This window comes from Myotis yumanensis, unplaced genomic scaffold, assembly GCF_028538775.1.
Source record: "Myotis yumanensis isolate MYYU_CA2020_CCGP unplaced genomic scaffold, mMyoYum1.0.hap1 SCAF_10, whole genome shotgun sequence".
NCBI classification, from domain to species: Eukaryota; Metazoa; Chordata; class Mammalia; order Chiroptera; family Vespertilionidae; genus Myotis; species Myotis yumanensis.
The window spans coordinates 46,344,887-46,372,239 of NW_027223761.1; the positions used below are offsets into that span (position 1 = coordinate 46,344,887).

At 51.8% G+C, this 27,353-nt stretch overlaps 1 protein-coding gene across 4 annotated transcripts; it reads left to right on the plus strand.

Annotated features, from left to right (window-relative positions):
• The first annotated feature begins 7,440 nt into the window (after positions 1-7,440).
• On the plus strand, positions 7,441-23,651 carry TSKU (tsukushi, small leucine rich proteoglycan). 4 transcript variants are annotated; one of them, XM_070425666.1, is made up of 4 exons: positions 7,486-7,524; positions 12,908-13,099; positions 18,546-18,648; positions 19,387-23,651. In XM_070425666.1, exons 3-4 carry the CDS (start codon positions 18,636-18,638, stop codon positions 20,475-20,477), a joined length of 1,104 nt encoding a protein of 367 aa, XP_070281767.1. In that variant the 5' UTR covers positions 7,486-7,524; positions 12,908-13,099; positions 18,546-18,635; the 3' UTR covers positions 20,478-23,651. The 4 variants fall into 4 exon arrangements, with proteins under 4 accessions (XP_070281768.1, XP_070281767.1, XP_070281769.1 ...); XM_070425668.1 differs by lacking the exon at positions 18,546-18,648; XM_070425667.1 differs by lacking the exons at positions 12,908-13,099; positions 18,546-18,648 and having other exon boundaries at positions 7,441-7,524.
• The last annotated feature ends 3,702 nt before the right edge of the window (positions 23,652-27,353 follow it).

Below are 27,353 nucleotides of genomic sequence, written 5' to 3' on the forward strand. Positions count from 1 at the left end.
CTCTCAGAGCCCTCCCTCCTCCCTGGGCACCCTTCTCTGGAGCTGTCTCAGATGAACATCTTACGAGGCAGAGACCATGTTCATCACAGAGGCATCCTCACTGCACCACAGAAGCATCGAGAAACGACCTCCACTGGTAGAGTTAAGGGTTGGAAGGTCAGGGAGACTTCCTGGAAGAGGTGATACTGAGCTGAATTTTGAATAGTAAGTACTAGTAAGACATGGGGTGGGATGAGGGGCACTTCTGTAGCGGGGACAGGAAGAGCAAAGACATGGAGGAAGCCAGAAACTACCAGAATCTGCGGGGGAAACCCAACAGCTGGGAATGTTGGTTGGCGCATCAAGTTGCAGCAAGAGGCAGGGCTGGAGAGGGGGCTGCACGGAGACACAAGCCAAGTGCTTCCAGGCTCATAGGAAGAGAAAGTGTGAGAAATGGAAATGTCTTTGTGGAGGAGGCAGCCCGCTTGGAAGACAGCAAGGACTGCAGCTGGTAGACTGGGCTGAGAAAGCATTCAGGCAGGGGAAAGCAAGCATGGAGGTGGACAGTGGGAGAGAAATATTTAGAGAAGCATTGGTTTGGCAGGAGGGAAGGAGTGTTCATCACGCAGTGACTGTTGAGACACCAGCAAAGCCCAGGCACAGAATTCCACCCTGCCGAGGAGTGGCTAGATTTATCTCCAAGAGCCAGTTTTCAGTTCTAGCTGTATCACCCCTGATGAATTACTTCTGAGTCTCAGTTTCCACATCTGTGAAATGGAGGTGATAAGTGACTACCTCAGGCATTTGCTCAGAGGTTTGAACATGAGAATGTGTGCGGAAGTACTTTGCAAACCCTAAGGCATTCTGCCACGTTCCCCAATCCCCAAACTGACAGCGGAATCACCATAGGAGCTTTTTTTAAAAAAAATTGTTTTATTGCTTACAGTATTACAAAGAATATTACATATGTCTCCTTTTTTTTCCCCACCCTTAACAATCCCCTGGCCTCCCCTACCCCCCAGTGTCTTATGTCCATTGGTTATGCTTATATGCATGCATACAAGTCCTTCGGCTGATCTCTTACCCCCCCACCCCCCCACCACCACCACCATAGGAGCTTTTTAAAAACACAGCACACCACAGTCAACCAGATCTGCAGGATCAAAAGGGGGCTTGGGCAGGCATTCTTTTTCTTCCGGTTCTTTTTTTTCCCCTATTATTTCCTCCCGTGGTCCTGATTCTCTGTTTACTTTAAGCTGCCAGCTGGAAAGAAGAAAATGCAGCAAGAGCAATAGAGATCCTCTGGGTTCCTGGAAATACATTGGATTTGGAGGGTTTTCTGCTCAGGGCCTGACAGCTAGGAGAAGGGAAGGAAAAAGAAAGACCTCTTTGCTTTCTCAAAACATGTGACATGAGCCAGGCAGCCCAAGGGACTGATGGTGCCTTTAACCTTCAGTCCGGCCGAAACCGGTTTGGCTCAGTGGATAGAGCGTCGGCCTGCGGACTGAAAGGTCCCAGATTCGATTCCGGTCAAGGGCATGTACCCGGGTTTCGGGCACATTCCCAGTAGGAGATGTGCAGGAGGCAGCTGGTTGATGTTTCTCTCTCATCGATGTTTCTAACTCTCTATCTCTCTCCCTTCCTCTCTGTAAAAAATCAATAAAATATATTACAAAAACAAACAAACAAACAAAAAAAAAAACCTTCAGTCCGAGGTGTCCTGAGAGAAAAGAGGCCTTCAATGGTCATCCTCAGATGCAGTAAGGTGGTCAAGTAAATCAATTAGAAGCCCACAGTACCCTACAGCTTACAACATATTTGTATTCATTTATTTGATCCTCCCTATATCCCTGTGAGATGGGGCTTCTTACTTATTTCCATTTTACAGTTAAGGAAACTGAGACACAGGGGAGGAAGTGACTAGCCTGAAGTCCATAGGTAGCCGGGGATAGAGCAATGATTTGCACTTGGACTCATAGTTTCCAAGGCCTCCCTATCCCATTCTGCTTCTTGTGTTGATTGGAAGGTAGTAGAGCACTGGAGCTCTAAGTGTTATTCTGGAAAGTGCTGTGTAGTCCCAGACAGATTTCATGCCTTCTCTGGTTCTCCCCTCTAGCAATCTAGGGTGATTATCTTAGGGATTAAATGATATCATGACCTTAAAAGTATCCAACACAATCCCTGGCATGGGATAAGGGACAGGATAACCCAAGAAGGTGAAGAGAATGGGGAACTCGATAGTGCATATGTACAAAGGGTGTGGCAACATAATAGGAGGGACCAACTTTGCCGGGTAGAGGGCTTCCTGGGAGAGGAGAATTTGGGCAGAGGTTTGAGGAATGCAAAGGCACTTCCCTCCCTTACCTTCCTCCCCCAAGTTCCATGTGACTAGAGGGACTAGAGCACTAGAACTTGGGGTAAGAGAGGATGGTTAGAAATGAGGCCTAGGAGGTAGAGATTGTGGGGGCTAAAAAAAAATTAATACTTTTCTTTACACCTTCTAAGTCCTTCTAGCTGGGCTAGTAATCAAATGAACAGTGACAGATTGGGTATATATAACACTTTGGACAGAGGACAAAGGGGAGGAATGGAGTCTCAGATTTCAGAAATGAGAATGGGTGATTTATAGGTAGTTGAGAAAGAGCAGAGCACACAGGGCAGGCAAATTCTTGCTGGACAACTCAGAAAAAAATGGGACACAGTATCTAGCTAACAGGCCTCTGGCTAAAGCCACCCTATTTACCATGTTTAATTCCAGTTAGGTAAGGCAACATCCTAAGGGTTCCTTTCCTACTAGATATACCGGTTAATAATGCAGATTTTTTTCAATAGATGGATTTACACATATGTTGATATATATGCGATTTTATATGAATGCTATTTTGTTGTATTTACAACAAGCTTCAAAACTTCATATGTCAAATTTTCTGAAGGTGTTAACATCATAGATATTTTTACGCTTAACAATGTCGAACTTCTTTCCAAAAAAAGAGCATTTGCGGGAAGTTTTAATTCATTACTTTATTTTGAAGAAAAGTACTGCTGAAAGTTATCGTATACTTTGGGGAGCTTATGGTTAACATGTTCCATCTCAAGATACTTGTGAACGCTGGTTTAAATGCTTTAAAAGTGATGATTTTGATATGAAAGACAAAGAATGTCCAGGTCAACCAAAAAAGTTTGAAGACCAACAATTACAAGCATTATTGGATGAAGATGTGTGTCAAACTCAAAAACAACTTGCAGAAAGATTAAACGTTGCTCAGCAAACAATTTCCGATCATTTTACAAGCAGTGGGAAAGATTTTAAAGGACCGAAAATGGATGCCACATCAACTGAACGAAAGACAAATGGAAAACCGAAAAGTCATCGGTAAAATGTTGCTTCAACGACACGAAAGAAAGTCTTTTTTGCATCAAATTGTGACTGGTGATGAAAGGTGGATTTATTTTGAGAATCCCAAATGCACAAAATCATGGGTTGATCCAGGTCAACCATCAACATCGACTGCAAGGCCAAATCGCTTCGGAAAGAAGACAATGCTCTGCGTTTGGTGTGATCAGGAAGGTGAAACTGTTAATACCAATCTCTACCAACAACAAATAATCAATTTTTTTAAAATATATTTTTTTATTGATTTTTTACAGAGAGGAAGGGAGAGAGATAGAGAGCCAGAAATATCGATGAGAGAGAAACATCGATCAGCCGCCTCCCGCACACCCCCCACTGGGGATGTGCCCGCAACCAAGGCACATGCCCCCGACCTGAACCGAACCCGGGACCCCTCAGTCCGCAGGCCGACGCTCCATCCACTGAGCCAAACCGGTTTGGGCCAAATAATCAATTTTAATCATGCTTTGATCGTAAAACAACCAGAATGGGCCAGAAGACACAGCAAAGTAATTTTGCTTCATGATGATGCACCATCTCACACTTCAAAACCAGTTAAAGACACGTTAAAAGATCTTGCCTGGGAAGTATTAACCCACCCGCCATATTCACCAGACCTTGCATCTTCAGATTACCACTTGTTCCTATCGATGGCACATGCACTTTCTGAGCAGCACTTCAAAACATACGAAGAAGTGGAAAATTGGGTCTCTGAATGGTTTGACTCAAAACAAGAAAAGTTCTATTGGGACAGTATCCACAAATTATCTGAAAGATGGGGGAAATGTGTAGCTAGTGATGGACATTACATTGAATAAAGCACTTTTGATGTTTCTCTTGAAATTATCATGTTGTCTTTGATTACAAAATCTGCATTATTAACTGGTTAATAGTTAATCTGTATTATTAACCAGTTAAGAGTTAATCTGCATTTTTAACCGGTTAATAATTAATCCGAATTTTTAACCAGTTAAGAGTTAATCCGCATTTTTAATTGGTTAATAATTAATCTGCATTTTTAACCAGTTAAGAGTTAATTCACATTTTTAACCAGTTAAGAGTTAATCTGAATTTTTAACTGTTAAGAATTAAATCTGCATTATTAACCGGTTAATACGGATTTTCAAACTCAAGGCCCATATGATAGGTCTCCTTCACCTTGCAGGGGACCAAAAATGTTGCCTTTTGGGATATTGATTTTAAACTGGTTATTAAGAAACAAAAGACTCAGAAAGAACCTTTGACCCTCCCCCCTTACCTGCCCAAGAGATTCGGATAGAAAAACCTCCTTTCCCAGGTGGACCGGTTAATAATGCGGATTTTTTTCACTAGATGGAGTTACACATATGTTGATATATATGCGATTTGATATGTATGCTATTTTGTTGGATTGCTCCTTCAGACTTTGTTACTGAAAGAAAGGTTTTAAGTGGGTGTCATGGTCCATTTTGTAGGTTTGCAGTTTAGAAAGACCCTTTTTTTGAGGTGGGGGGGGGCTACAGTGTGACATCAGAAAGGAGGGGGAACCTAGAGGCAGAGAAACCCTGGACTGAGGCATAGTACAGGGGGCAGGTAGGGCTGATGGAGATTCCCCACCTGAAGCCCCCCAGAGGCCACCACAGTTAGAGAACATCAGGGATTGGATGAAGGTGCTCAGAAACTGCCCCCAGCCACCAACCCAGGTGTGAGGAGTTGCTTGTCATGCTTATGGTAACTAAGAGGCCCTTTGGAGGGACTTAGAGCCTCCAGCCCAGCTGGTTCAACCTTGCATACTAAGGGCAGTAGGAGTTAGTAAGCCTGTCCACTCCTGTGCCCCTCCCCGCTCCCCGCCCGCCCCCCCCAGTACCCTGGGAGTATTCATTTCCTTTTCTGGGATGCTGAAGTCCACCACACCACATCAAAGGAGGAGCCTGCAAGTCTCTAGGCCAGGCCAATGGGGGGTTCCTTTGAAAGAAAGTCCCTCTGCAACAGGAGGGGAGGAGGCAACTCTCAGAGCAGTTAGGTAAGTTCTCTAGGGTTACTAAGAGCTGGTAAGTGGCAGGGCTGGAGCCTGACCCCTGTCCAAGCTTGGGGTCCTCATCAAACACTGTTTTTTTGTTGTTTGGAGGGGTCTCTCTCTCTCTCTCTTCCAGGCAGGGAGAGGAGTGGAGGAAGAGCTCTGAGCCTTGGGATGCACGCAGCACACTAAAGGGCTGCAGAATTGACTCTCAGCAGCCCGTTTATTCATCTGGATTGTGAGGAGCTGAGTGGGTGCGAGAGTCCGTGGTACAATTTCAAAGACTGTTTGATGAGAAGTCTGAGTGGGGTGCCCCCCACTAGCCTCACAGTTCTGGAAACAGGGATTCTAACTGGAGGAGAACAATAGGCAGAGAGGGGAGGGGAAGTTCTCCCTGTCCCACACTGATAAGGCCAGGCTCCCAGCCTTCCCCCTTTCCATTTCACAGGTAAGGAAACTGAGGCTCAGGGCACCTCCCTACCAGCAGGGTCCACGGGTCTCAGCCCAGGTGAGTGGAGTCACCCGCCTCCAGCCCACAGAGCCTGACTGCAGGGGGAGGACTTGCAGGAGCACTTTGTTTTCTGGGCAGCAGATTTGATTTTGCTACCCAGAAGCCTGGGGTAGTGGCCTCTACTTCCTCTTTCCTTATTTCCCCACTTGCCTCTCTCCTTCTCCAGGCAAACACAAACACACATGCCCAAGCAACATTTTAAAAATATTTTTTTATTGATTTTTAGAGAGAGAGGAAGGGAAGGTGGGAGGGAAGAGAGAGAAACATTGACGGGAGAGTGAAACACTGATCGGCTGCCTCCCACATGCCCCACACGGGTAATTGAGCCCGAAACCCCGGGCATGTGCCCTGACCGGGAATTAAACCAGCAATCCTTCAGTGCAGGGGATGATACCCAACCAACTGAGCCGCACCAGCCAGAGGCCAAGCAACATTTTTAAGTTTTTAAAAAGTAATAAGAAAAGGAGCTAAAAGACTGGGCTGTAAGTCTGGGCCACTGCAAGGGGAACATGGCTCAATCTCTCCACAGCAGGAGAATTCTTGGGAGGTCCAGAGTTCAAGACTAAAACCTCCCTCAACAATGCCCTCCCGGGCCTGTAGTGTGCCTTAAAACTTCCCCCCTTCTCCAGTCTGTAGACTGGGAGACGAAGACCACCCCCACCCACCTGCCCTTGTAAGGAATGCATCCAGCAGATAATTTTTAAAAGTTTTTTTTGGGATCCTTTCCTGCCCTTTTTACCGTAAAGTGGAGTGAGGCAGGGTAAGCTGCAGAGGAAAGAATAGACTTAAACCACTGCCTAGTCACACATGCAGCTTCCCTTAGAATCCCAACCAGAAGTTCCATGGTTCCCTCCAGGAAAAAAAAAAAAAAAAAAAAAAAAAAGTCTGTTGCTTTCTCTCTCCTCTCCTGCCAGGCTTTCTGCCTCAATCGGGCTCTCTTCTCTGTGCTTCTCTGCGGGTTCGCCTTTCAGCCGGTCTCTCTGCTTCGGATTCTTGGTCAGCCTCTCACAAACGTCTCTGGACCTCTTCACCCGTTAAAAAAAAAAGCGGGGGGCGGGGGGATAAACTCTAGAAGAGGGAAGCCTTACCCACCCAATCTCTTTCTTACCAACTCCCTCCTCCACCCCATCGCCCCCCCGACCCCCCCGCCCGCCCCCCCCGCCCCCCCCCGCCCCCCCCCCCCCCCCCCCCGCCCCACACACACTCTAGCGCCCTCCAGATGTTCCCGACCCTGCGGGCCATCTGCGGAGATTGCTGGTGCGCTCCGAGAGGGGGGCAGGAATTCGGGTTCCTGGAAGCCGGGAGCAGAGCCGACCACAGTGGGCGGGCACTACGTACGCACTTTGGAGACGCTCCCTAGGGTGGAACCCGGGCTCGGCGCGGGCTCCGCGGGCGAACCGGAGGCGGGGAGCACTCCAGGAAAGGCCCGCACTTTGGCCACGCTCCCTAAGTCTCGCGGCCGCCGGCTGGAGCCGCCACTGGGCGTCTGGCGGGCGAAGGGTTCGCCCCGCGGCGGGCGGGCGGGCGGGCGGGGACCGGGGGGCGGGACGCGCGGCACCGGGAAAAGCGCCGGCCGAGTGCAGGAAGGGCTCTGAGCCTCGCGATGCACCCAGAACTCTAGGCTCATCTGTACAGACCCGCGTCCAGGTGGGTGCGGGTCCCCGGGTGGAAGCGGGAGCCCGCGATGCGGGCCAAAGTCTGGAGCCCCCGACCCCAACCTGGCCGCTCCATCCGGCGGGTGGCGGCGCTGGACACCAGGGCAGGGATCGGGCCTCCTAACTTTTCCTGGACCCGGGGTGTCGGCAGCGGCCGCCGGCCGCCCGGGGATCGGCGGGAGTGGGGAGCCCAGACCCGGGGGAGAGGGCTCCAGAGAGACAAAGGCTCGGGCCGGGGGCGCGGGCCCGCGCTCCGGGGTCTTTGTGCGGACACGTGCATCTCGCGTTTGCGGGCCTTTGTGGATTGGAGTCTGGGGACGTGCATCTGCCTGCGCTCTTGTGTGTTCGTGGCTCTGCGTGACCGTGTCGCGCCTGTGTCCAGGTTTCGGGGGCCCGCGTTTGGTGGTGGGTGTTGGTGGGCGCATCGTTGAGTGTCCGCGTACGCGGTCTGTGCCTGTCGACGTGTCTGGTTTGGGTGTCCGTGGAGAGCGTGTGCGCGGAGCCAGACACCGCCCCCAACTCCGCGCTCCCCTGCCGTCCGCGGGGGCCCCGACTTGGCTTCAAACTTTTCTCCCGGTTCCTCGGGCAACAGCCTCGTCCTCCTCTCCGCCCAAGCTGGGCGGGGGCGCTGGCAGCCTTCCCCTCTTTCTTCTGGGGTCGGTGAGCCTGGGCGTGAGGAACGTGCGGGACATCCGTGGGGAACCGGCGAGGGGGAGAGAGGGAGGCGCGGGCCCGGGGTCCCGGCCGGGAGCCGAGGAGGGGAGGGGAGGGGAGGAGAAAGGAGAGGGCAGCTGCCGTGGCCCGCCGCGCTCCTCGGAGAGTGTGTGTGAGAGCGAGAGAGACGTGTCTGCCGGGCAGAGGGGCAGCCCCAGCCCCGACTCCCAGATCCGCCCTCCGTTTGCATCCTGCCCCGGGGCGGGAGGACCAGCCTTGGAATCCCGAGGTGAGAAGGTGACCCGGCCCTGCCCGAGGCCCTGGCTCCAAGACCCCCAGTTGAACTGTGGGGAGTTAGGAACCGTGCACGTACTGGTTCCGAATGGGCCCGCCACTGGCCCACAGTACGGCCCTGGGCAAGTTGGTCAGCCTGTTGTGGATGACGGTGAGAGCACTCCCTGTGGTGCCCAACGTTTGGTCGGGATGACCAGCAAAGCCTCAGGGCCCTGCCGTCCCCCTGGCCTGGGCGAGGAGGTGTCCCAGGAACCTCTCCCATCTTCCTCCCTTCGTGCTCTACCCTTCGGAGAAGTCCAGGCTTGCAGAGCCCAAGTCTGGCCTCAGAGGGAGGGCTCAGGCCGAGCCTGCTACGCTTTTGATCCCTTTTGATCCCGAGTGGCAAAGATAACCCTAACACCTTCCCCACCCCCGACCCTGCCCCAGGTCTTAAGCCTGGAATTTTTGCCTGATGCCGCAGACATGAAGGAGGGGCACAAGCCACTCACGTGGGAAGAAGGCCACTGTGGGCACTTTCCTTTCCCTCTCTGAGCCTCAGTTTCCCCTCTGGAAAGAGGTGTTGACAGCCTCTCTCCTCCCTTCCTGTCTGGCTAACTGGCGGACACCCCAGAACCTGGAAATACTTTGATGTTTTTCACACATCCCTTCATTCTGACAGGAGCAGTTCCCAGGCACTAATTTGCTCTTTTGAAGGGGGAGAGAGGAGGTGGCCTAGGGGGGGATACGGTGAGGTAGGCCAGGAGCATCTGGACCCCAGGAACCAAAGGCTGGAACGCAACCAGCTGGGGAAGCCAGGTGAATACACTCTGGAGGTACGTAGTAGGAAGGGTCTCCCAGAGAGAGTACAGTACTGCAAGGCTCTGTGTGTTCTGATAACAGCTCAGAGGTGGTCAACATTAGGGGTGGAGGGAGGGCGGTGTTGGAGGCGGGTTAGAATTCAACTTGAGGCTGGGAGGAAAGGCAGGGGCCAAATCCTACAGGGATTTGAACCTGTAGGCAGGCAGTAGAGAGCTGCTGGGTTTAAGCAGGCATGACAGGGTGGGATTGGTAATTCTAAGAAACCTTCCTTTGGCCTGTTGGTGATGATGGAGACTGGGAGATCAATCTGGAGACTGCTGAGGGCTCCAGCCCCTTCGAGTCAGAAGGACCTGGATTTTACTTGTCCATTGTTTCCTAGCTCTGTGGCTTTGGGCAAGTAATTGACCTTTCTGGTTGTCAGTCTTCTCGGCCTTCAAAGGAGGATAGGAATTCCTGTCTCACTGATCTGTTGTGAATGTTAACTAGGATAATGAGTGACATGTGCTAATAAAACAAGAAGAGGTTTGTAGTCTGTATTACCTTATGCAGATATTTGTTGAATTGCACTGATAGAAGAAGACAGAGACAGCATCTACTCTGCCTACACCTGATTTCACCACCTGGTGAAGTCCTTAGTTCCCTGCAAGCTTGGGTGAATTGTTAGCCTCTCCAAGCAGAGGGAAGCTTTCTGTCCAGGGTATTCCTTTTTCCTGGTTTATCCTCCTACATGTGGCCAGGCCCATGCAGGAGAGGAGCTGGACACAGTCACATTCGGAGATGGCCGCAGACAAGAAGTGTGTCATAACTTGACAGATGGCTCAGGGGCCATGGAAACCCAGGGAAAGGTGACCTTTTGCCAGATGAGGGCAGATTAAATTGAGAAGGCCTCATAGAGGAGGTGGCTTTGGAATCCCATGCGTGAGTGTTTGCATAGTAGACAAAGAAAAGAAGGCCATCTCTGACATCTTCCTCAGAGGAAACGGCCTGTGCAAAGGTGTAGGGCCCTGGGAACAAGATAGGCCTCTAGGCTGATAAACTCTCTTTGTGGAATGGGTTTTAAACAGGGAGCAGTGGTAGGGTCTTAATCTGTTGGGATTGTACTCTTGTGCCCAGCAAGGCTGACCACTAGTGGCAGGAGACCAGGAAGAAGGCCATTTCAACAGTCCGGGCCTGGAGGCCTCCTGACTTGGGGCAGGGTGGGTGACTGCCTGGCCTGGGAGTGAGGGAGGCAGAAGACACTGACCCACCCACCCAGGGATAGCTGCTGATTCTCATTTTGTCCTCATTCTGTCACAGGAAACACAACTTCTTCAGCCTTCTTTGACCTCTGAGACCTTTCCAAACCCACTTACCAGTTTCCTGGTAGAGCCCAGAGGGGTCCAGGAAAGGTGCATTGAGAAAGAATCTAAGGCCTCAGGGTCTATCCTTTGCCTCGCCTGGCCTTCAGATCTGCTGGTGTCAGAACTTCTTTTTCTTTCCTGGTCCCCGAAACCACTGATTAGGGGGCAAGAACCCACATTCAGTGAGCACAAATGTGTGCCAGACCCGAGGCTGAGTCCTTAGGTGAGGTGATAGTATTCATATAGTACCCACTGTGTGACAAGACCAGTGCTCAGCCCCAAGGACATAAAAGTGGATCTAAGCCCATCCCTGCACACAGGAGGACAGACAGGTACATGTAGTTCAGCATGATCAGTTGCTGTCATCCACATGGGCCCATTTATACCTTGAGGCACATGGTGTAAGAATCACTGGATTTGGAGCTGAGATCTCTGGGGTTGGGACCTGTTCCTCTACTGCCCAACTGCCAGGAATCCCAACGGTCATAGGTTGTTTTGAGGCAGACACGAGGTGCTGGTGTAGAAGTGCATAGTGAGCTGATATGTTTGTACAGATGGGCGGCATTAATGGTTCTGTTGGGAGAGCCAGCCCTCAAGGCTCCAGGAGTTGGCCCTGGAATTCTTTTTGCCTTGAGTTTCCAAAGCTGACTAAATGGTTGTGGGGCAGGATGTTAGTGGAAGTTTCACCTGGGAATTTCATTGGCGTCAGCTTGAGTGAGCTCAGGAGGGTGGGAGGCAGATAGGCACCTAGGAGCAGCTGGGGTCGGTGCTGGGGCTCTGGTCCAGCCTGAGGCTCAGCTCCCTGCCCAACTGGTTCCTGTGCCAGGGGCTCCCTCTTGAAGCGGTGGTGAGGAGCTGGCAAATCTATGGGCCAGAGATGCTGTGTTGCAGCGCCAGAGGCAGGCAGCTGGGGCCAAGGGGACCGAGCCAGAACTCCTAACCCCAGAGAGGTCTCAGAGGAGGGAGCTTGAGGCCTTGGCAGCAGACACCAACACAGTGACTGAGAACGTTGGCACAACAGTCACAGACCTGCCGGGTGCCTGGCACTGAGTTGGATTCTTGGGTATGGAGGACCATAAAGAAAAATGACCCTGCCATTGTCATTAGGAAGCTTAGTAATCATCACCATCACTGCCCACCGTGCTCGGAGCCCTTCACGTGTGGCAGATAGTGAGCTGAATGCTTCACACACTGTTCCCTACTGCTTCACCAACCCGCGTAGCGATCCCTGCTAGGGACGTGAGACTGAACCAGACTGAGACTTTTCTGAGGCCAGTAGATACAGAGCTGCATTCAGATCTGAGTCCAGCAGTTGACTCTTAACTGCTGGGCTCTTTGTTTATCCAGCAGTGTTGGCCGCCAGGCCTGGCTCTGGCCTCAGGTGGGGGAAGGGATGAACAGGTGAAGAAGGCAGGGTCACTGCTCCAAGTTACTCACACTTCATGTCAAGAAACGGGCAGCTCAATAACTAATGACAGAGAATTTGCTCAGTATGTGTCTGAGAGGTGTGCTCAAAGTGTGGTGCGACGGGCCCGGGGAGCAAGGAAGGGAGGGGAGGGGTGGCCTGGAAGCCTGAGTGGACAGAACGGGCTTTGTTCCACTGGCAGGGCCAGGATAGGCTGGGTGGATGCAGACGATGCTGGCAGCAGTATGAGGCATCAGGACCTAGGTCCTGGGTCTATTTCCCTGCCATCACTGCCCCTCTCTGTGCCTCAGTTACTCCCTGAGGGGCCTTCTAGCTCCCCAGCCCTAGGTCTAGGGAAGTGTAAGCAGAGGCTGACTTGTTCAGTGGCTGTCGCCATCACAGTAGGTTCAACTGAAGATGGGGGCTCAGCCGGGGGAGGGATTTAGGTGGGGACAACTTGTGCTCTCTCCATGCTAGAGAGAACTTTTTTTTTTCTTTTTTCTTTTTATTTTTTCTGATGGTAAAAGTAGAAGTCAAGAGGTTTTTGAGAAGAGAAGTGATGTAGCCAGACTTGTTGTAGAGGCTCTCTAGCAAGGAAGGCCTGGAGTGTCACAGTGGGAGACTGGCCTGGAGCCTGTTAGGGCCACACCATTACTCTTTTGACCTCACAGGCCATCAGCAAACTTTCCTTAGTCACAGTGAGCCCCACAAGGAATAACCAAGGTTGGGCACAATTTCTAAACCTTGTCCTCTTGCCCCTGTGTTCTGTAACCTAGCTTATCAGTGAGTGGATTTTATCCACATGTCAGGGTTTGGAAAAGAAATGATGTATCTGGGCCAAAGATCCCTTTGGTGACCACCTGTCTGCCTTTTCTTTGCTCCAGACAGCAGATCATAGCTCCCAGAGGGAGGCAGAATTAATACTGTTACACAGGTGCCAAAACCGAGGCTCAAGGAAATGAAGAGAACTGCAAAGGTCACACAGATAGTGGTGGACCTGGGCCTGGAGTCCTGGTCTGGGTCCAAGGCAAGTGTTAGTGATCTTATCATGAGTTGATATCCTGTCCCCACTGCTGGTGAGTAACCCTATGAGGACTTGGTATCCCCACCCCACCCAGTACTTAATAGAGATTTAGTAAATGCTTCTGTTAAATTTTGAAATCCTGAAACACTAGAGCTAGATTGTCTAGACCTAGCCTCTTATGTGGAGGTAGAGAAGCTGAGGCTCAGTGAGGGGATGCGGGGGGCGGGGGGGGGGGGGGGGGATTTGTCTGAAAATGTGAACAGGCCATGCAGAGTAGGGACTAAGACTGGGGTTCATGACTGTCCTCCAGAATCTGCCTGTCACTATGCACGGTTGCCCAGTTGCTTCCTCTTCTCTTCCCACCCCAGCCCCAGAGAGAGGTGAAGGAGGTAAGGGGTGGTCCATGGGTGCCCTTTCTGGAGGACTCCTTTACCATACAGCCTAGGAGAGACACAGGCACCCACTGACTGCACATCTGTCCGTATCCTGGCCCTGTGATCTCCAGTCCTCATAGCAGTCCCTTGAGGAAGGGATGGGTGTCTCCATTTTGGATGAGGAAATGGGAGAGAAAGACACTTGCCAAAGTTTCTCAGTGTAGCAGGTGACTCCTGTTCCATGTTGTCACTCCTTCAAATCAGAGAATTGATCGGAGAATGACAGTTTTCATCTCAAGGGCAAACTCTAATCAATGGGTAGAGAGACCATGTTGAGAAGAGCTCTGAGGCCCTGTGCAGATTTCCTAGGGAGTGGTGCTGTGATTGATTGATTATGTCTGCAGGGGATATGGGTACAGGTAGAGTCTTTCCATGATGTGTCTTCTACCCGTTGGGGTCTCATTTCTCTATAGGAGAGTTTATCTTCTTAGTCTGATCTTCCCAACCAGCCATTCTGAGACCAGTGGGACCCTCATTACCATCTCGGATTCACAACTGAAGGAACTGGTCCAGAGAAGGAAAGTGACTTTCCCAGTTAGCACTGCAAGGTGTCCATGGCCCTTTGCTCTCTGTGAAGGTATCTCCTCTCCATGGAGCCGAGGCTGGTGGGTTTTGTCAAGAGGAACTCACATTACTCATCCTTTCCCAGACCCAGCAGCCTGTTAAGAAATAGCATAGTGTGGCCTGCCTGGAAAGACTGACTCCAAGAGGGTGCTGATGAGAGCTTTGACATGCTTGCTATAGGAAGGAGGAAGAGAGGGGCCAGGCCCACCTGCTGATCCCCACCCCACCAGCTCCCCGTCTGGAGGAAGGCAGGGCAGCCCACACTGTGCCCTTCCCCTGTGCTGGGATCCCCGCTAGGTGCCTTCCTTCTACCATTTTGTTTCCTCTTCATGACAAAAACTCAGGAGTCTGGATTCCTCGCTTTTATCTTCTATATCCAACCCACTAGCAAATTCCATCAGCTCCACATTCAAAGTACACCCAGATTCCACCACTTCTCACCCCCTCCACTGCCCCTGCAGTGGGTCCCTTTGTATCTGTCCTTCACATGTGAGGTGGCTGTTAATATCCCATTTTGCCGATGAGACTGAGGCTCAGAGATTGTGGCTACCCAAGATTAGAGAAAGCAGAGATGGCCATGAGGCAGTCCTATTAGGAGCCTTTCCTACTCTCTTTTTTAATTTATATATTTATGTATATATTGTTTTTATTTATTTATTTTACATAAGAGAGGACATGAAGAGGGATGTGGAGAGATTAAGACATGTTTAAATCACTCAGAGTTCTATCTAAAGAAAACCACTGTTGTGTTGATATATTTTCTTTTGGCCTTTCTAAAATTAGGATTTGGGTTGGGTTTTTTTAATGCATAGTTATAGTTTCCCTAGACATGTAATTTATCCTTATGATACCTAACATTATGGCATCAGCCCCCTCCACGAGGTTGCAAACTCTGCTGAACATTATTTTTTACCAACTCCATAAGATCCCTAGGAGAGTCCACAGCCATCATGAGTGGCCAGGAAAGCCCTGGGCCCGGAGTCAGGGGTCTGTGGACAAGTTATTGCACACTCGCTTCGTCACTACAGTGACGGATGGCACGCCCGATCTGGGTCCTCCCAGCATCAAAAGCAAAGGCCCTTTTGAACTATAAAGGGCTAGGACGCAAGCAGGAATTTTCCTTATGTTCCCTCATTCTCCTTTGGGGAAGTCCTGCCCTCCCAGTGGCTCCTGAGCCTTTCCTAAGGGGTTTCCTGCAGCAGTGCCAGAGCCTAGCGTCTTTGAGGCAATCCCATGATGGCGCTCCTGTATGTTACCCCCAAGGGGACATTTCCTCAGAGCAGAACAGGTGCCTTAACTTTCAAAGATCACCAGCCCACACCTCTGCCTTTGCCCACTTCTGGGCCCACAGTTGTGAGGCCTCTCAGGGATTTCTCCCTTCTCTTTCCCCACCAGCCTGGGACACCCCTGAGAGGCCTCTGGGCTCTGCTGTGACCTCAGGAAAGCCCCAGAGCCATTGATACTAAAAACCTTGGCACCTACCTCATCACAGCAGTCAGTTACAGGTAGAGCTTGGCCTTGGGACTCTGGACACCTACCCCTTCTTTTCCCAGCAACACGCAGAAGTATACATTCCACTGGAACCAAACCAATTACGAGGTTACGAAGGCCCAACTTCAGTTCCCAGCTCCACCACCTCCCTTTTCTCATCCTCGCTTCTTCCTCTCTAAAATGGACATAAGACTGCTGACCTTGAGGGACTGAGGGTTGTCTGGGAGAACATGTGTCCAGCACTAGCACATAGTGAGGTCTGGCTCTGACTGTCAATGTCAGCGCTTTCCAGGTGAACGTCCAGGCCTGGCACAGAACAGGGGCCCAGGGAGGGGTGTCTGCTGTGCAGGGCTGAGCGAGGACAGTCCGGGACACCCTGAGAGTGTCCCCCAGCAGTTATCTGCTAGGTCTCGTTTACAATCCTGCTCCTTTTACATCAGCTGCCCCACCCGTTGCCTCAGTCCCATTTCTATAGTGACCCAGCGATGACCACTTTGCATGCATGCATAGCTCTTCACAGTTTGGATTGCACTTCAGTGAGAGCCAATCAACTTATGTGAGGAGGGCAGGAGAAGAATTACTGCTTTGTGGTTCCCAGGACCGGGCTGAGGCCCGGAGAGGGTGATGGGAGGTCCCCTCTCTGGAGGGGTAGCGTTTGGGCTCCCGGTTACATAAGCAGGAGCTCACGAGAGGCCATTTGGCATTTAATAGGCACCTTATATAATCACCTTTGGGAACCAAAGGGTAATCTTGGTATTTTTTTGTACCTGTGTTGTTTGTTCAAACCCCAGGAAGAGTGGATATGAGCAGATCAGCTTAGCAGGGAAGGTGAGGCCCCGAGTGGTAATGAACCCCTGTGGTAAAGCTCACACAGGAGAACAAAAGGTGCCTGAAGCAAGTTAATTCTTTTCCTTTTGGTTCCAGACATTGGAGCACTCTATCCTCCCTCAGTTGGGACCAAGCCCAGGATGCACCTGGGCTGGGTTTAATCCTCAAATTGGACTCTATAATAGAAAGGGGTGGGAAAGGAGGGGCCCCCCCTAGGGGAGCAAGGGAGGAGAGCCCCACTTCGTCCTGCCCCCATGCAGAGCCAGTGGGGATCAAGTAGCTACCCCTTTAAAGTTTCATGGAGGGCTGGTAATACTATCATGCTGCTCCCTCCCCACCCACCCCAGTCTAGAAGGTGGGCAGGTCCCTGGTCCATCCCTCCCTGAAGGCCAGTGGGAGAGATGGTGGCGGTAAGACAGAGCAGGGGGGCAGAGTAGGGCTACCCCAGATGAAGAGACCTGCTGGAGTGAGGCTTCGTGCCTTCCGTCTCCCAGGCTGAGTGGTTGCTGTGTGGTGGGATGGGATAACCACAGACTGTCCAGTCAGACGCCTTCACTGCTCGGCCCTCTTCCTCATTCTCCCGTGAGCACCACCGCTGAGCTGCAGTGGGCACACACATATGCTTTGGCAGACAGATGTGCGTGGGTGTGAGGATTGAATGTAAGAGTGAACATGTAGTGCCTGGCACCGGTGGCAGCCGCGCGCTAATTGTACAGGGACGGAGACAAGCCAGGAGAGGGACATGGCTTGCATCATAACATGTAACATGTGTCTGGGGAAAGCCCCTCTTGGATCTCGTCTCTCCCTGACAGCCCTGCCAGAGGCCGCAGATGAAAATAGAGGAATTGGAACTGAGCAGACCTGGGTTCTAATCCTGCCCTACTTTTTACTAGTTCGGGGTAAACCCTTTTCCTGTCTGAGCCTCTATTCCTTCATCTGTATAATGGGGGAACCAGCCCAGCTGCCTAGGTTAAAGGAAGAGCCAAAGAGGGGTAATAGCTGTGTCAGCTGGGGGTAGGGGCTTGGGACGGGTATCCCCAGAGCCCGTCTGGAAGTCTTTACAATTGAATTTGTTATATAGATAGTCTGGTAGACATGAGCAGAGCAAGGACAATGGGCCACGTACAGAAACTCACCAGGGCAGAATTTGTCTAACGATGAAGGAACAATTTCAATCCAGAGACAAAGTGTAGCGAAGTGAGTGAGAGTTTATTGGCTGCAGCAAAAATATATTTAGGACAGCGAAACAAAAAGGGGCATAGGAGAAGCACCAGGAGAGCCTAGGCTGGGCTGCTTTGGCTCACTGGGAAGTCAGAGAAAAAAGGGGCTTGGAGACAGGCTCAGGGGGTTAGTCCAGGACGAGTCACTGCCGCCCACTGCTCCCCTGACTGCAAGTCTCCTGGGGTCCCTTAGTGGAAAGAAGGGGGAAGGAAAGGGTGTGGGCATGCTCCCCTGGGGGGCAGTGGCGTACCCGGGGTTCTTCATTCCGAACGTGTTTATTCCTCTTTTGCAGGTGGAAATCTTAGGGGAGGTTTCAGGGGAAGGCCTCAAAAGAATATTCATCAGCTTTCCAGGTGTGCTCTTTCAGGGTCATGGTCTCCATTGATTGGTGGGTGTCAAGGCAGGGGGTCACTAGTCAATGTAGCTGGTCCTGAGGCAGCCGCTGTGTCACTTGTCTAGTTTTGCTGCTTTTCTGGGCTGAAATACAACTGAGGCCTAGATGTTATCGTAGGCAGGAAAAGGTCAGGGGGTCCAAACCCCAGGACCAGCGATATGCTGGGGGAGGAAGGTTACCCTGGGGACGAGGTTCTTGTCTTTCTAGTTTTGCCCCTTGCTAGGCATCCGGGGCTTTCTGCCCTGGTGAGCTCCTGTACCTGGCCCAGCATCCTTGCTCTGCTCTTGTTGCCTAACTATCTATATAGCAGAATGAAGGCTCCTGCCTCTGGAGGATAGGCCAGGCGAGGGGGCTTAGGACTGTAGACTCATCCATTGTCATCCACAAAAGAGGTGAGGTGGGGCCAGTCCCTGCAGGGAGAGGCTCCCATCTGGGAGGCTGGTGTGTGGGTCTTGGGCATGGCTCAGCCACTGCCAAACCGTGACAGTGAGCCATGCTTCCTCTGCTCCATCTAGTTCCCCTCCCAGTCACTTGTGGCCATGCATGACTTTCTGAACCCTCTCTAGGTCTCAATTCCCTCTTCATGAAGCGATGACAATTTTTGTGATTGTGAGGGTCAAGCCAGTCTGTGTGGCAGCTGGCACAGCACCGGGCACATGCTCAGCACAGGTGAATGGAACACCCTGACCCCAACCCCTGAGCTGTGAGCCCCTCCCTATAGGGCCTGGATTGAGACCAGCCCAGGGCCCTGGAACGTCCGAGCTCTGGAGGCCAGCTAAAGAGCCACCTAGTCCAGTGGGTTTCCAGCTGGGTTCCTTAACCTCCTACGGCAGAGATGGTGAGCAGGCATGGAGGGCTCTAGGCCCCAACCCTCACTTCAGCCAGAACAGGCCCACTTTCATCTGATAATGTTTAAGAAGGAGTTCTGCTGCTTGCAGTTTAAAATCCACCAATCTGGTCCAGCCAGCGTGGCTCAGTGGTTGAGCGTCGACCTAGGAACCAGCAGGTCAGGGTTTGATTCCCGGTCAGGGCACATGCCCAGGTTTCTGGCTCCATCCGCAGTAGGGGGCGTGCAGGAGGCAGCCAATCAATGATTCTCTCTCATCATTGATGTTTCTATCTCTCCCTCTCCCTTCCTCTCTGAAATCAATAAAAAATATATATTTTAATAATCCACGAATCAGGCCTAACCCCCTTTACCATACAGATGGGGAGAGCGAGGCCTGAGAAGAACAGGGACAAGGAATTATAGGAGGAGTATTCAGGGAAAGAATCTTGGGAAGGCAGGGTGCTGGTGGTAACTTTCAGCTGTGCCTAGACACTTTGGCTGGTGTCTGTTGGGGCGGGGTTAGTACCATCTGGTATGGGGTGCCTGCTGTCCACCCTCACCTATGGCTCTCTTTCTAGCGCCGACCATGCTGTGGCCCCCACTGCTGCCCCTGCTGCTGTTGCTGGCCGTGAGCTGGGTCCAGACGACCCGGCCATGCTTCCCCGGGTGCCAGTGTGAGGTGGAGACCTTCGGCCTCTTCGACAGCTTCAGCCTGACACGAGTGGATTGCAGTGGCCTTGGCCCCCACATCGTGCCTGTGCCCATCCCTCTGGACACAGCCCACCTGGACCTGTCCTCCAACCGGCTGGAGACTGTGAACGAGTCGGTGTTGGCAGGGCCAGGCTATACCACCCTGGCCGGCCTGGATCTCAGCCATAACCTGCTCACCAGCATCTCGCCCACCGCCTTCTCCCGCCTTCGCTATCTGGAGTCGCTTGACCTCAGCCATAATGGCCTGGCAGCCCTGCCTGCAGACAGCTTCACCAGCTCGCCCCTGAGTGAGGTGAACCTCAGCTACAACCGGCTCCGTGAGGTCCCGGTGTCCGCCTTCACCACCCACGGCCAGGGCCGAGCGCTGCACGTGGACCTCTCCCACAACCACATCCACCGCCTCGTGCCCCACCCCGCTGGGGCCAGCCTGCCCACGCCCACCATTCAGAGCCTGAACCTGGCCTGGAACCGGCTCCGCACTGTGCCCAGCCTCCGGGACTTGCCCCTGCGCTACCTGAGCCTGGATGGGAACCCACTGGCCGCCATCGGCCCAGGTGCCTTCACAGGACTGGCTGGCCTGACACACCTGTCGCTGGGCAGCCTGCAGGGTCTCCCCCAACTGGCACCCTATGGTTTTCATGAGCTGCACAGCCTGCAGGTCCTAGACCTGTCAGGCAACCCCAAGCTCAAGTGGGCAGGAGCGGAGGTGTTCTCAGGCCTGGGCTCCCTGCAGGAGCTGGACCTGTCGGGCACAAGCCTGGTGCCCCCACCTGAGACGGTGCTCCTCCACCTCCCAGCGCTGCAGAGCGTCAGTGTGGGCCAGGGCATGAAGTGCCGGCGCCTGGTACGGGAGGGTGCCTACCCCCGGCAGCCTGGCTCCAGCCCCAAGGTGGCTCTGCAATGCATAGACATTGGGGAACTGGCTTCCAGGGCTTCCAGGGGCCTCAGCATCTTGTGACAAATGGTGTGGCCCTGGGCCACACGACAGACTGCTGCCCGGACTGACTCAGGTCCTGGGTAATTTATATTTGAATGTGCCAATGCCAGTGGGGACTCTGCAAGCCTGTATGGCAGCAGCATCGAAAGACAGCTGTGGACTGAGAAGAGGCTTTGGACCTGGGACAACACCCAGGAGGAAAGCCTTGCCCTTTGTCTGTATTGCCCCCACACCATAAGCAGGGGGTCTTTGATGCCAAACTACCCAGCTGCCCGCTGCTGTCCTCCCCCACTCGACCCCCAAGTGCCTTCCCTCAGGCCTGGGCCAACCTGACTATGAGGAAGGTCAGAGGTCAGGTCCATGGCTGAGTGCCCCCTTGGGCCCATGGTCCAGCCACTCAGGGGCATGGGTTTCTTTTGCTCCGGGCACATGGGGCCCACTTTATCCTTTTCTGTTCCCCTGGAGCCCTGGGTAGAACTTTAGTTACAAAAGGACTGGGGGGTGCCCACCTCCTCATGTGGCCGATGGGAGAACTGAGGCTCAGAGAGGAAAATTGGTAATCTGAGGTACTGCCGCGCAGAGGCATGACTGCCTCCCAGCCAGGCCCCTTTGCACTTTGCTGTCTTCTCTAAATCATGGTCTCCCTCTCCCCTTTCTGGGCTCCCCTTTGCTGCCAAGACCCACATCCTACCATTGGCACCCATTTCCTGTCATCCCGGGGAGATAGGACTCTGGCCCACTGACCAGCTGCGATGCCCGGCCTGTCACTTCACCTATCAGAGCTTCTGGAAGCATCAGGCATGCCAGTCCCAGCCCTGCCAGTTTCCCACTCGGGTGGGGTCCCCCAGCATCAAGATTGGAAACCTACCCATTGATCCTTCAGGCCCTGTTCCTAGATGCTCCCCCAAGATGTTGATGCAGTCCTGGAGTCCCCCCCAATCCCCCTGCCACAAGCCAGGACAGGCCTCCCAGATTCAGCCCCCACTGGCCCAGAGCCCACAGCCCACCTCCCCTACTGTGAGTGCAGCAGAAGGAGGCAGGCAGTCCCCACCCAGTTTTATGTTCCCCCACCAGGGTGGCATCTCAGCCTCCCAGCCCTGGCTCTTTCCTTAGGCTCGTTTTCTAGATGTTGTGATGTTGTCTTTTTTATGGACTGTCACCTTTAACCCGTTCCCCACCCCCACCCCTGCTGGCAGGGGATGCAAAGTGTCATTTGTAAAAGAAAAAGAGATGCATTTGTTCACTTTCGTAAGAGTGTGTCCTGGGGGTATGTTGGGGAAGGAGGTGTTGGGTGGAAGCCAGCCATCCGTGGCCATGTGGGCAACAGGGGGCTGGTCCCACAAAGACACCGCAGGACAGTGAGAGCTCTGTCCCCCACCGGCCCCACCTGGCACCTAACTAGTCCTTGGTTCAATAAACGTTAGAAAGAATCCCTCTTTCCATCACTCGACCAGTGTCCACTCATATTGCCTGGACTGGGCCCTGGGGCCACAGGATGAATCAGCACCAGCTTTGCCCTGGGGAGTGTGTTCTTCCTGAAAAGCCCAATAGGAAAGAGAGGTGACATGGGGGGATTACTCGGGGGTGGGTTGCACCTACTGCAGCTTGCACCCTGTCCACCTTATCTCCCCTCTCCCATGAACTCACACGCCTCTGCCTTTGCTCAGACGGTTACTCTGAGACCTTGCCCTTGCCCTCCTCTCTACCTCTCAACTCCTCCCCATGCTAATAGACCCAGTTCCTGTCTCACCTCCTTCAGAAGTTTTACCTGAGGTCCCTCCGCCTCCCTCCTCTGAGCTCCAACAGTACTTTGTTCCTTCCTGTCATTTCACTGCTGTGCTAACTCCTCTGTGCACTTCCAGTGACAGGGGAGCTCATTTCCAGCTCATCTGAGTGGCTCTACTGTCAGCAAATCCTTCCTTCTAATTGGCCAAGGTCTGCAGGAATATCCATCACCATCATCTCCAACAACCACAGTCACCCCATCTCTGCCCTAAGGAGTCTCACATTCTCTGGTTCCCTGGGATGGGAGGGGGTAAGAGGACACCTAACTAAACAGCACTGGGAGCTGTGAGCCCTGTGGATGGATTCGAAAGGCTTCCTGGAGGAGGCTCATCCATCCACAGCTGAGAAGGACAAGTGGGCCTGGAAAGAAGGGGCTGGCACTTGGGAGGGGTTATAGGTGAGCAATGCACAGAACCCAGAACATGCAGGTCACAGGTATGGGTGGGGAGCTTGCCCATCTTGTCACTCAACCTTCCTTCCCCCCCACCCCCCACCACCACACACACACAGGAACCCAAGGCTGGCACCATGGTCAATATGAAAGGGCTGAGGCATGAGAGGCGGGTGTTGTGAGAGTAAGACCCCGGCCCTTAGAGTTCTCCGATTGGTTCTCCACCCCTTCTGCATTCCCTGGATTAGAGAGATTTCAAATGCAGGGTTGGGGAAAGATCTCTGGGACTTTCACCCAGTGGGTCTGGGCCCTCCCAAAGCCCTGCTTGAGGAAGGAGCACTTGAGAGAGGGACATGGAACACAGGGGTTTTAGAGATAGGGACAAAGGGGTGCTGAAGGCAGAAGGGGGTGCTGGGGCTCCCACAGGAGAAGAGGAGCACTGAGGCAGGTCATTTCCGCCCTGAGACAGCTGTAGTGGGAGGGTGCAGATGCCACCACATGGTGCAGGGTCCTCCTTCCTGTGGGGTCATTATCCTGTACGCCCAGCCCTGGCCTCTGGGAGGGCAGAAGCCCCACAGGCGTCCCTGTCCCCAGGCCCTCCAAAGGCTCCCGGCCCGCAACGCCACCTTGTGGGTGTGTGTGGCCAGACACCCCAGGTCCGTGGGGGTCGTGGGAGCAAGGCCAAAGTGGGCCTGTGCAGTTTGTGCAGCCTGCCTCACCTTCCCCTAGGTAGACTGCTTTCATCCTGCCGTATCTGCCCTCCTGGAATCCTGGGGTTAAGAATGGGGTCATTCAGGATGGAGGGACCTGGAGAGTATTATGCTAAGTGAAATGAACCAGTCAGAGAAAGACAAGTATCGCATTATCTCGTATGTGGAATCTAATGAACAAAATAAACTGACGAATGGAGTGGATCCAGAGACATGGGAGCATGGAATCTCAGAGGGGAGGTGGGTGGGTGGGAAGTGATCAACCAAAGAAAATGCATATATGCATAACCCATGGACACAGACAATAGGGTGGTGGAGGCCTGGGGTGGGGGTGGGGGAGGGTGGGCTAGAAGGGGTCAATGGGGGAAATAAGGGGACATATGTAATACTTTCAACAATAAAGATTTTTTTAAAAAGTTACAAAGAAAAGAATGGGGTCATTAAAATCTTACAGAATTATAAAGATAAGTGCAAAGCTTCCACTGGCGTTCACAGAACAGGGTAAGATCCTGGGTCCATCCCAAACCAGTTGTGTGGCTTTGACCAAGTCACTTTACCTGGACGGGCCTGGAAAGTGGGGATGAAAATGTTTCCCTCCCCAGGATTGTATGGAGAGTAAATCGAGTAACATTTGTAAAGAACTGAGCTCAATGCATGGCTCAAAGCAGATACTCCCTAAGTTCTTGTTCTGGAACTCCCTCATTCTATCATAGGGTCATGAATTAGATTACAGAACCGTATAGTCTAAGACTCACATTTTGATAACTGACTCAGAACTGGACAATTTCATAGAAGCTTACAATTTAGAATTGCAGAACAATACTCTAATCCACAGGATCTTTGCTCTGTGTGCCTAACATGGAATGGGCCTTTAATGCACATGTCAGCTGAGTTTTAGAGATGGCAAAACAACTAAGATACAATTTGCCATCATGGTATAGGCTGGATGACCAGCATTTCCTTGCATGTCATTAATAATACAGCTGCCATTTACTGAGCGCACGTTTCTCCAACTTTGTGTACATACTATCATTTCCTCCTCCTGATAACTGCCATCAGGATTATTGTCAACATACAGATGAGGAAACCAGCCTGGGCCTGGCTCCATCTGTCAGATGGTGCGTCCCTCGCACTTGCCTGTCCCACCTCAGTGGCCCGGACAGCAGTACACAGAGAGGACAGAGATCCTCTGTAAGACCAAAGAACACTGGGATTCCATTTATTTTACTGTTGAAAACAAATTGGGGAAGTTATGAGGCTTTGCATATCTCTAATCACATCATTATTTCTAGATCCTAGAGCATAAAAAGCCAAAGATCAAAGTCCTTGCCCTCCCAGCCCCATATCACAGATGGGGAGAGTGAGGCCCAGAGAGGCGCAGCCTGCATGCACACGGCAGGTGGCCGGGACTCTCCGTTTCAGAACTGGCTGCATCATTTGTGGGACCCAGTACAAAATGAATATGTGGGGCTTCTTGTTCAAAAATTATTAAGAATTTCAAAATGGCAGAAGCTGAGCATTAAATCAAGTGCAGGGCCCCTCTAAGGTCCCACTGCCCATGAAGCCAGCCCTAGTGTGCTTAAGTCACACCATTTACAGAAACAGAAGGGACAATCACCCAGTGTTGGGCAGAACAGCAGATGAGAGCTTGTGGTTCTGTGTGAAGCCCAATCCCTCTGTAGCTCAGGGAGCTGATTAGATCTTTAAAACCCAGGAGTTTTCCTCCATGGGTGTTACCACACCACCTCCCGATTTCCCCCAAATTGCCATGGTCAACAGGCTTTCAGAGAGAGGGCAGATGGAGATATAGGAACTGACACCCACCACTTGTCTCTAAGCCAGCTCGTAGAATGTTTCTCTGAACAAGACTGCCAGAAGTCTACCCTCTGCTCATACTTAATGTCCACCAGACAATAGACTTCATCATAGGCTAATAGGACTTTGCCCATCAAAGCTTAATGTTATGTGTTGGCTAATGTCTACTAGGGAGCAAATGTCCATGGACAACAAATGTTTATCAATACCTCATGTCCATCACGGGGAGGGGGGCGGGAGCGGGCAGGGGAGGTCAATGGGGGGAAAAGGAGACATATGCAATGTGTCAACAATAAAGAATTTTAAAAAGAACACCTCCTGTCCATCAATGACAGCTCTCATCAATGGCAGATATCCACAAAGGGAAAATATCCAGCTGTGGCAATGTCCACTCCTGCTCAATATATACCAATGCCCTGTGTCCGCAGGTGGCTTATTGCAATTATAATTGCTCTGCGCATTGATACCTAATGTCAGTCCATAGCTCAACATCTGGCAACAGCAAATAGCTACCCAGTTAAGTCCTAGGCCTTGTGTTTACTCTTCTCTTTTATTTATTTAAGTGCCAGTAGTTGTATTTATGGGGATTGTTGTGTTTCTTGAGTTAGGCAGGAAATTCTCCCTGTGTTTACTGTTTAATTCCACAAGCTATTTATATTATCTTTTACACACCCATTAGTCAAAATATTCTGAGTTAGAGATGCCAACATACATTTCTGTTTCTTGATATATACTCATGGGTATATATAGCATGTGTATGTAATTATTATATACACAATTCAGGAAAACGGAGAAAAATAAACTGGTTTGAGGACAGAAGTGTCAACCCTGAAACAATTTTCTAAATAGATGATTCTTAGAAGCAGCAGTTTTTCCAAAGCAGAGTGATGGTTCATGGCATCAGCCCATCTGCTCAGGCAAAGAATTGACAAAGAGCCCTACTTTGTGCTGAAAAAAGCCAGGCTCCCTAATTAGGTTAAGGCACACACAACACATGGGCTTCTTAAGGCAACATAACTAGTGGTTAAGATGTAGGCTCCAAAGGGAGGCTGCCTGAGCTCAAAGCCCCGAATGCTGCTTGTGGCTACGTGGCCTGGGTAAGCCACTCAACCCCTGAGCCTCAGTTTCCACATCTGTAAAATGGAGATAGCAGCTCCTCTCAGAGTCGTTGTGGGGAATGTAAGTCAATGCACATAAAACACTTAGAAGAGTGCCTGTATATAAGTGCCACATCTATACTAATAAAAGCCTAGGTGGCCCTTGCTCCCTCGCGTCATCACAAGATGGCCACCCCCACGTCATCACAAGATGGCCTGCAGGGGAGGGCAGTTGGGGGCCATCAGGCCAGCAGGGGAGCAGTTAGGCGTCAATCAGGCTGGCAGGGGTGCGGTTAGGGAGTGATCAGGCTGGCAGGCAGAAGCGGTTAGGGGCAATCTGGCAGGCAGACAGGCGAGTGGTTAGGAGCCAGCAGTCCCAGATTGTGAGGGGGATGTTTGACTGCCAGTTTAGGCCTGATCCTAAACCGGCAGTCAGACATTCCCCCGAGGAGTCCCAGATTAAAGAGGGTGCAGACTTGGCTGAGGGACACCCTCTCCCCCCTCCAGTGCACAAATTTCATGCACTGGAACTCTAGTAATAAATAATACAAAAATTTTTTTTTTTGAAAATTCTTTCTTTTGTCAAACTGACAAGCATTCTCAGGCAGGGTCTCTTCAGTGGCCACCAGTTCTCAGCAGGTGACTCCATCCAAGTTGTTATGCTTAGAAATGTGTCTGAAAAGAGTTTCTACCCTCCATCCAGTACATGTCACAATTGCCTCACCATTATAGCTTCCTTCCGACCCGACACTTGTAAGGACACAGTGCTTAGAAAATACCCTCATGGCCCTCTTCCACAGGCCTGGCAGCCCCAGGCGGAATGGCCGGCCTGCTGTGGTCTAGATGCAGGGAAAACCTTCCACTCTCCCTGTCACTCCTCGACAGCCTCGCTCTGTTTGAAGTTCCACCTCTCTTCTTTGGCTCAACCTGTGGTTGTTGCCTGATGTCCTTGCTAGATAGGCAGGGGTCCAGGACATCAATAGCGTGATTGGGGGACAGAGACAAGTGTCTGTGTGGCAGTGGGGCATTCATTCACTAACTAATGAGGAGCCTGGCCACTTTCTCCAACTGTAATAGCCCCTAAAAAAGATTTTGCCCT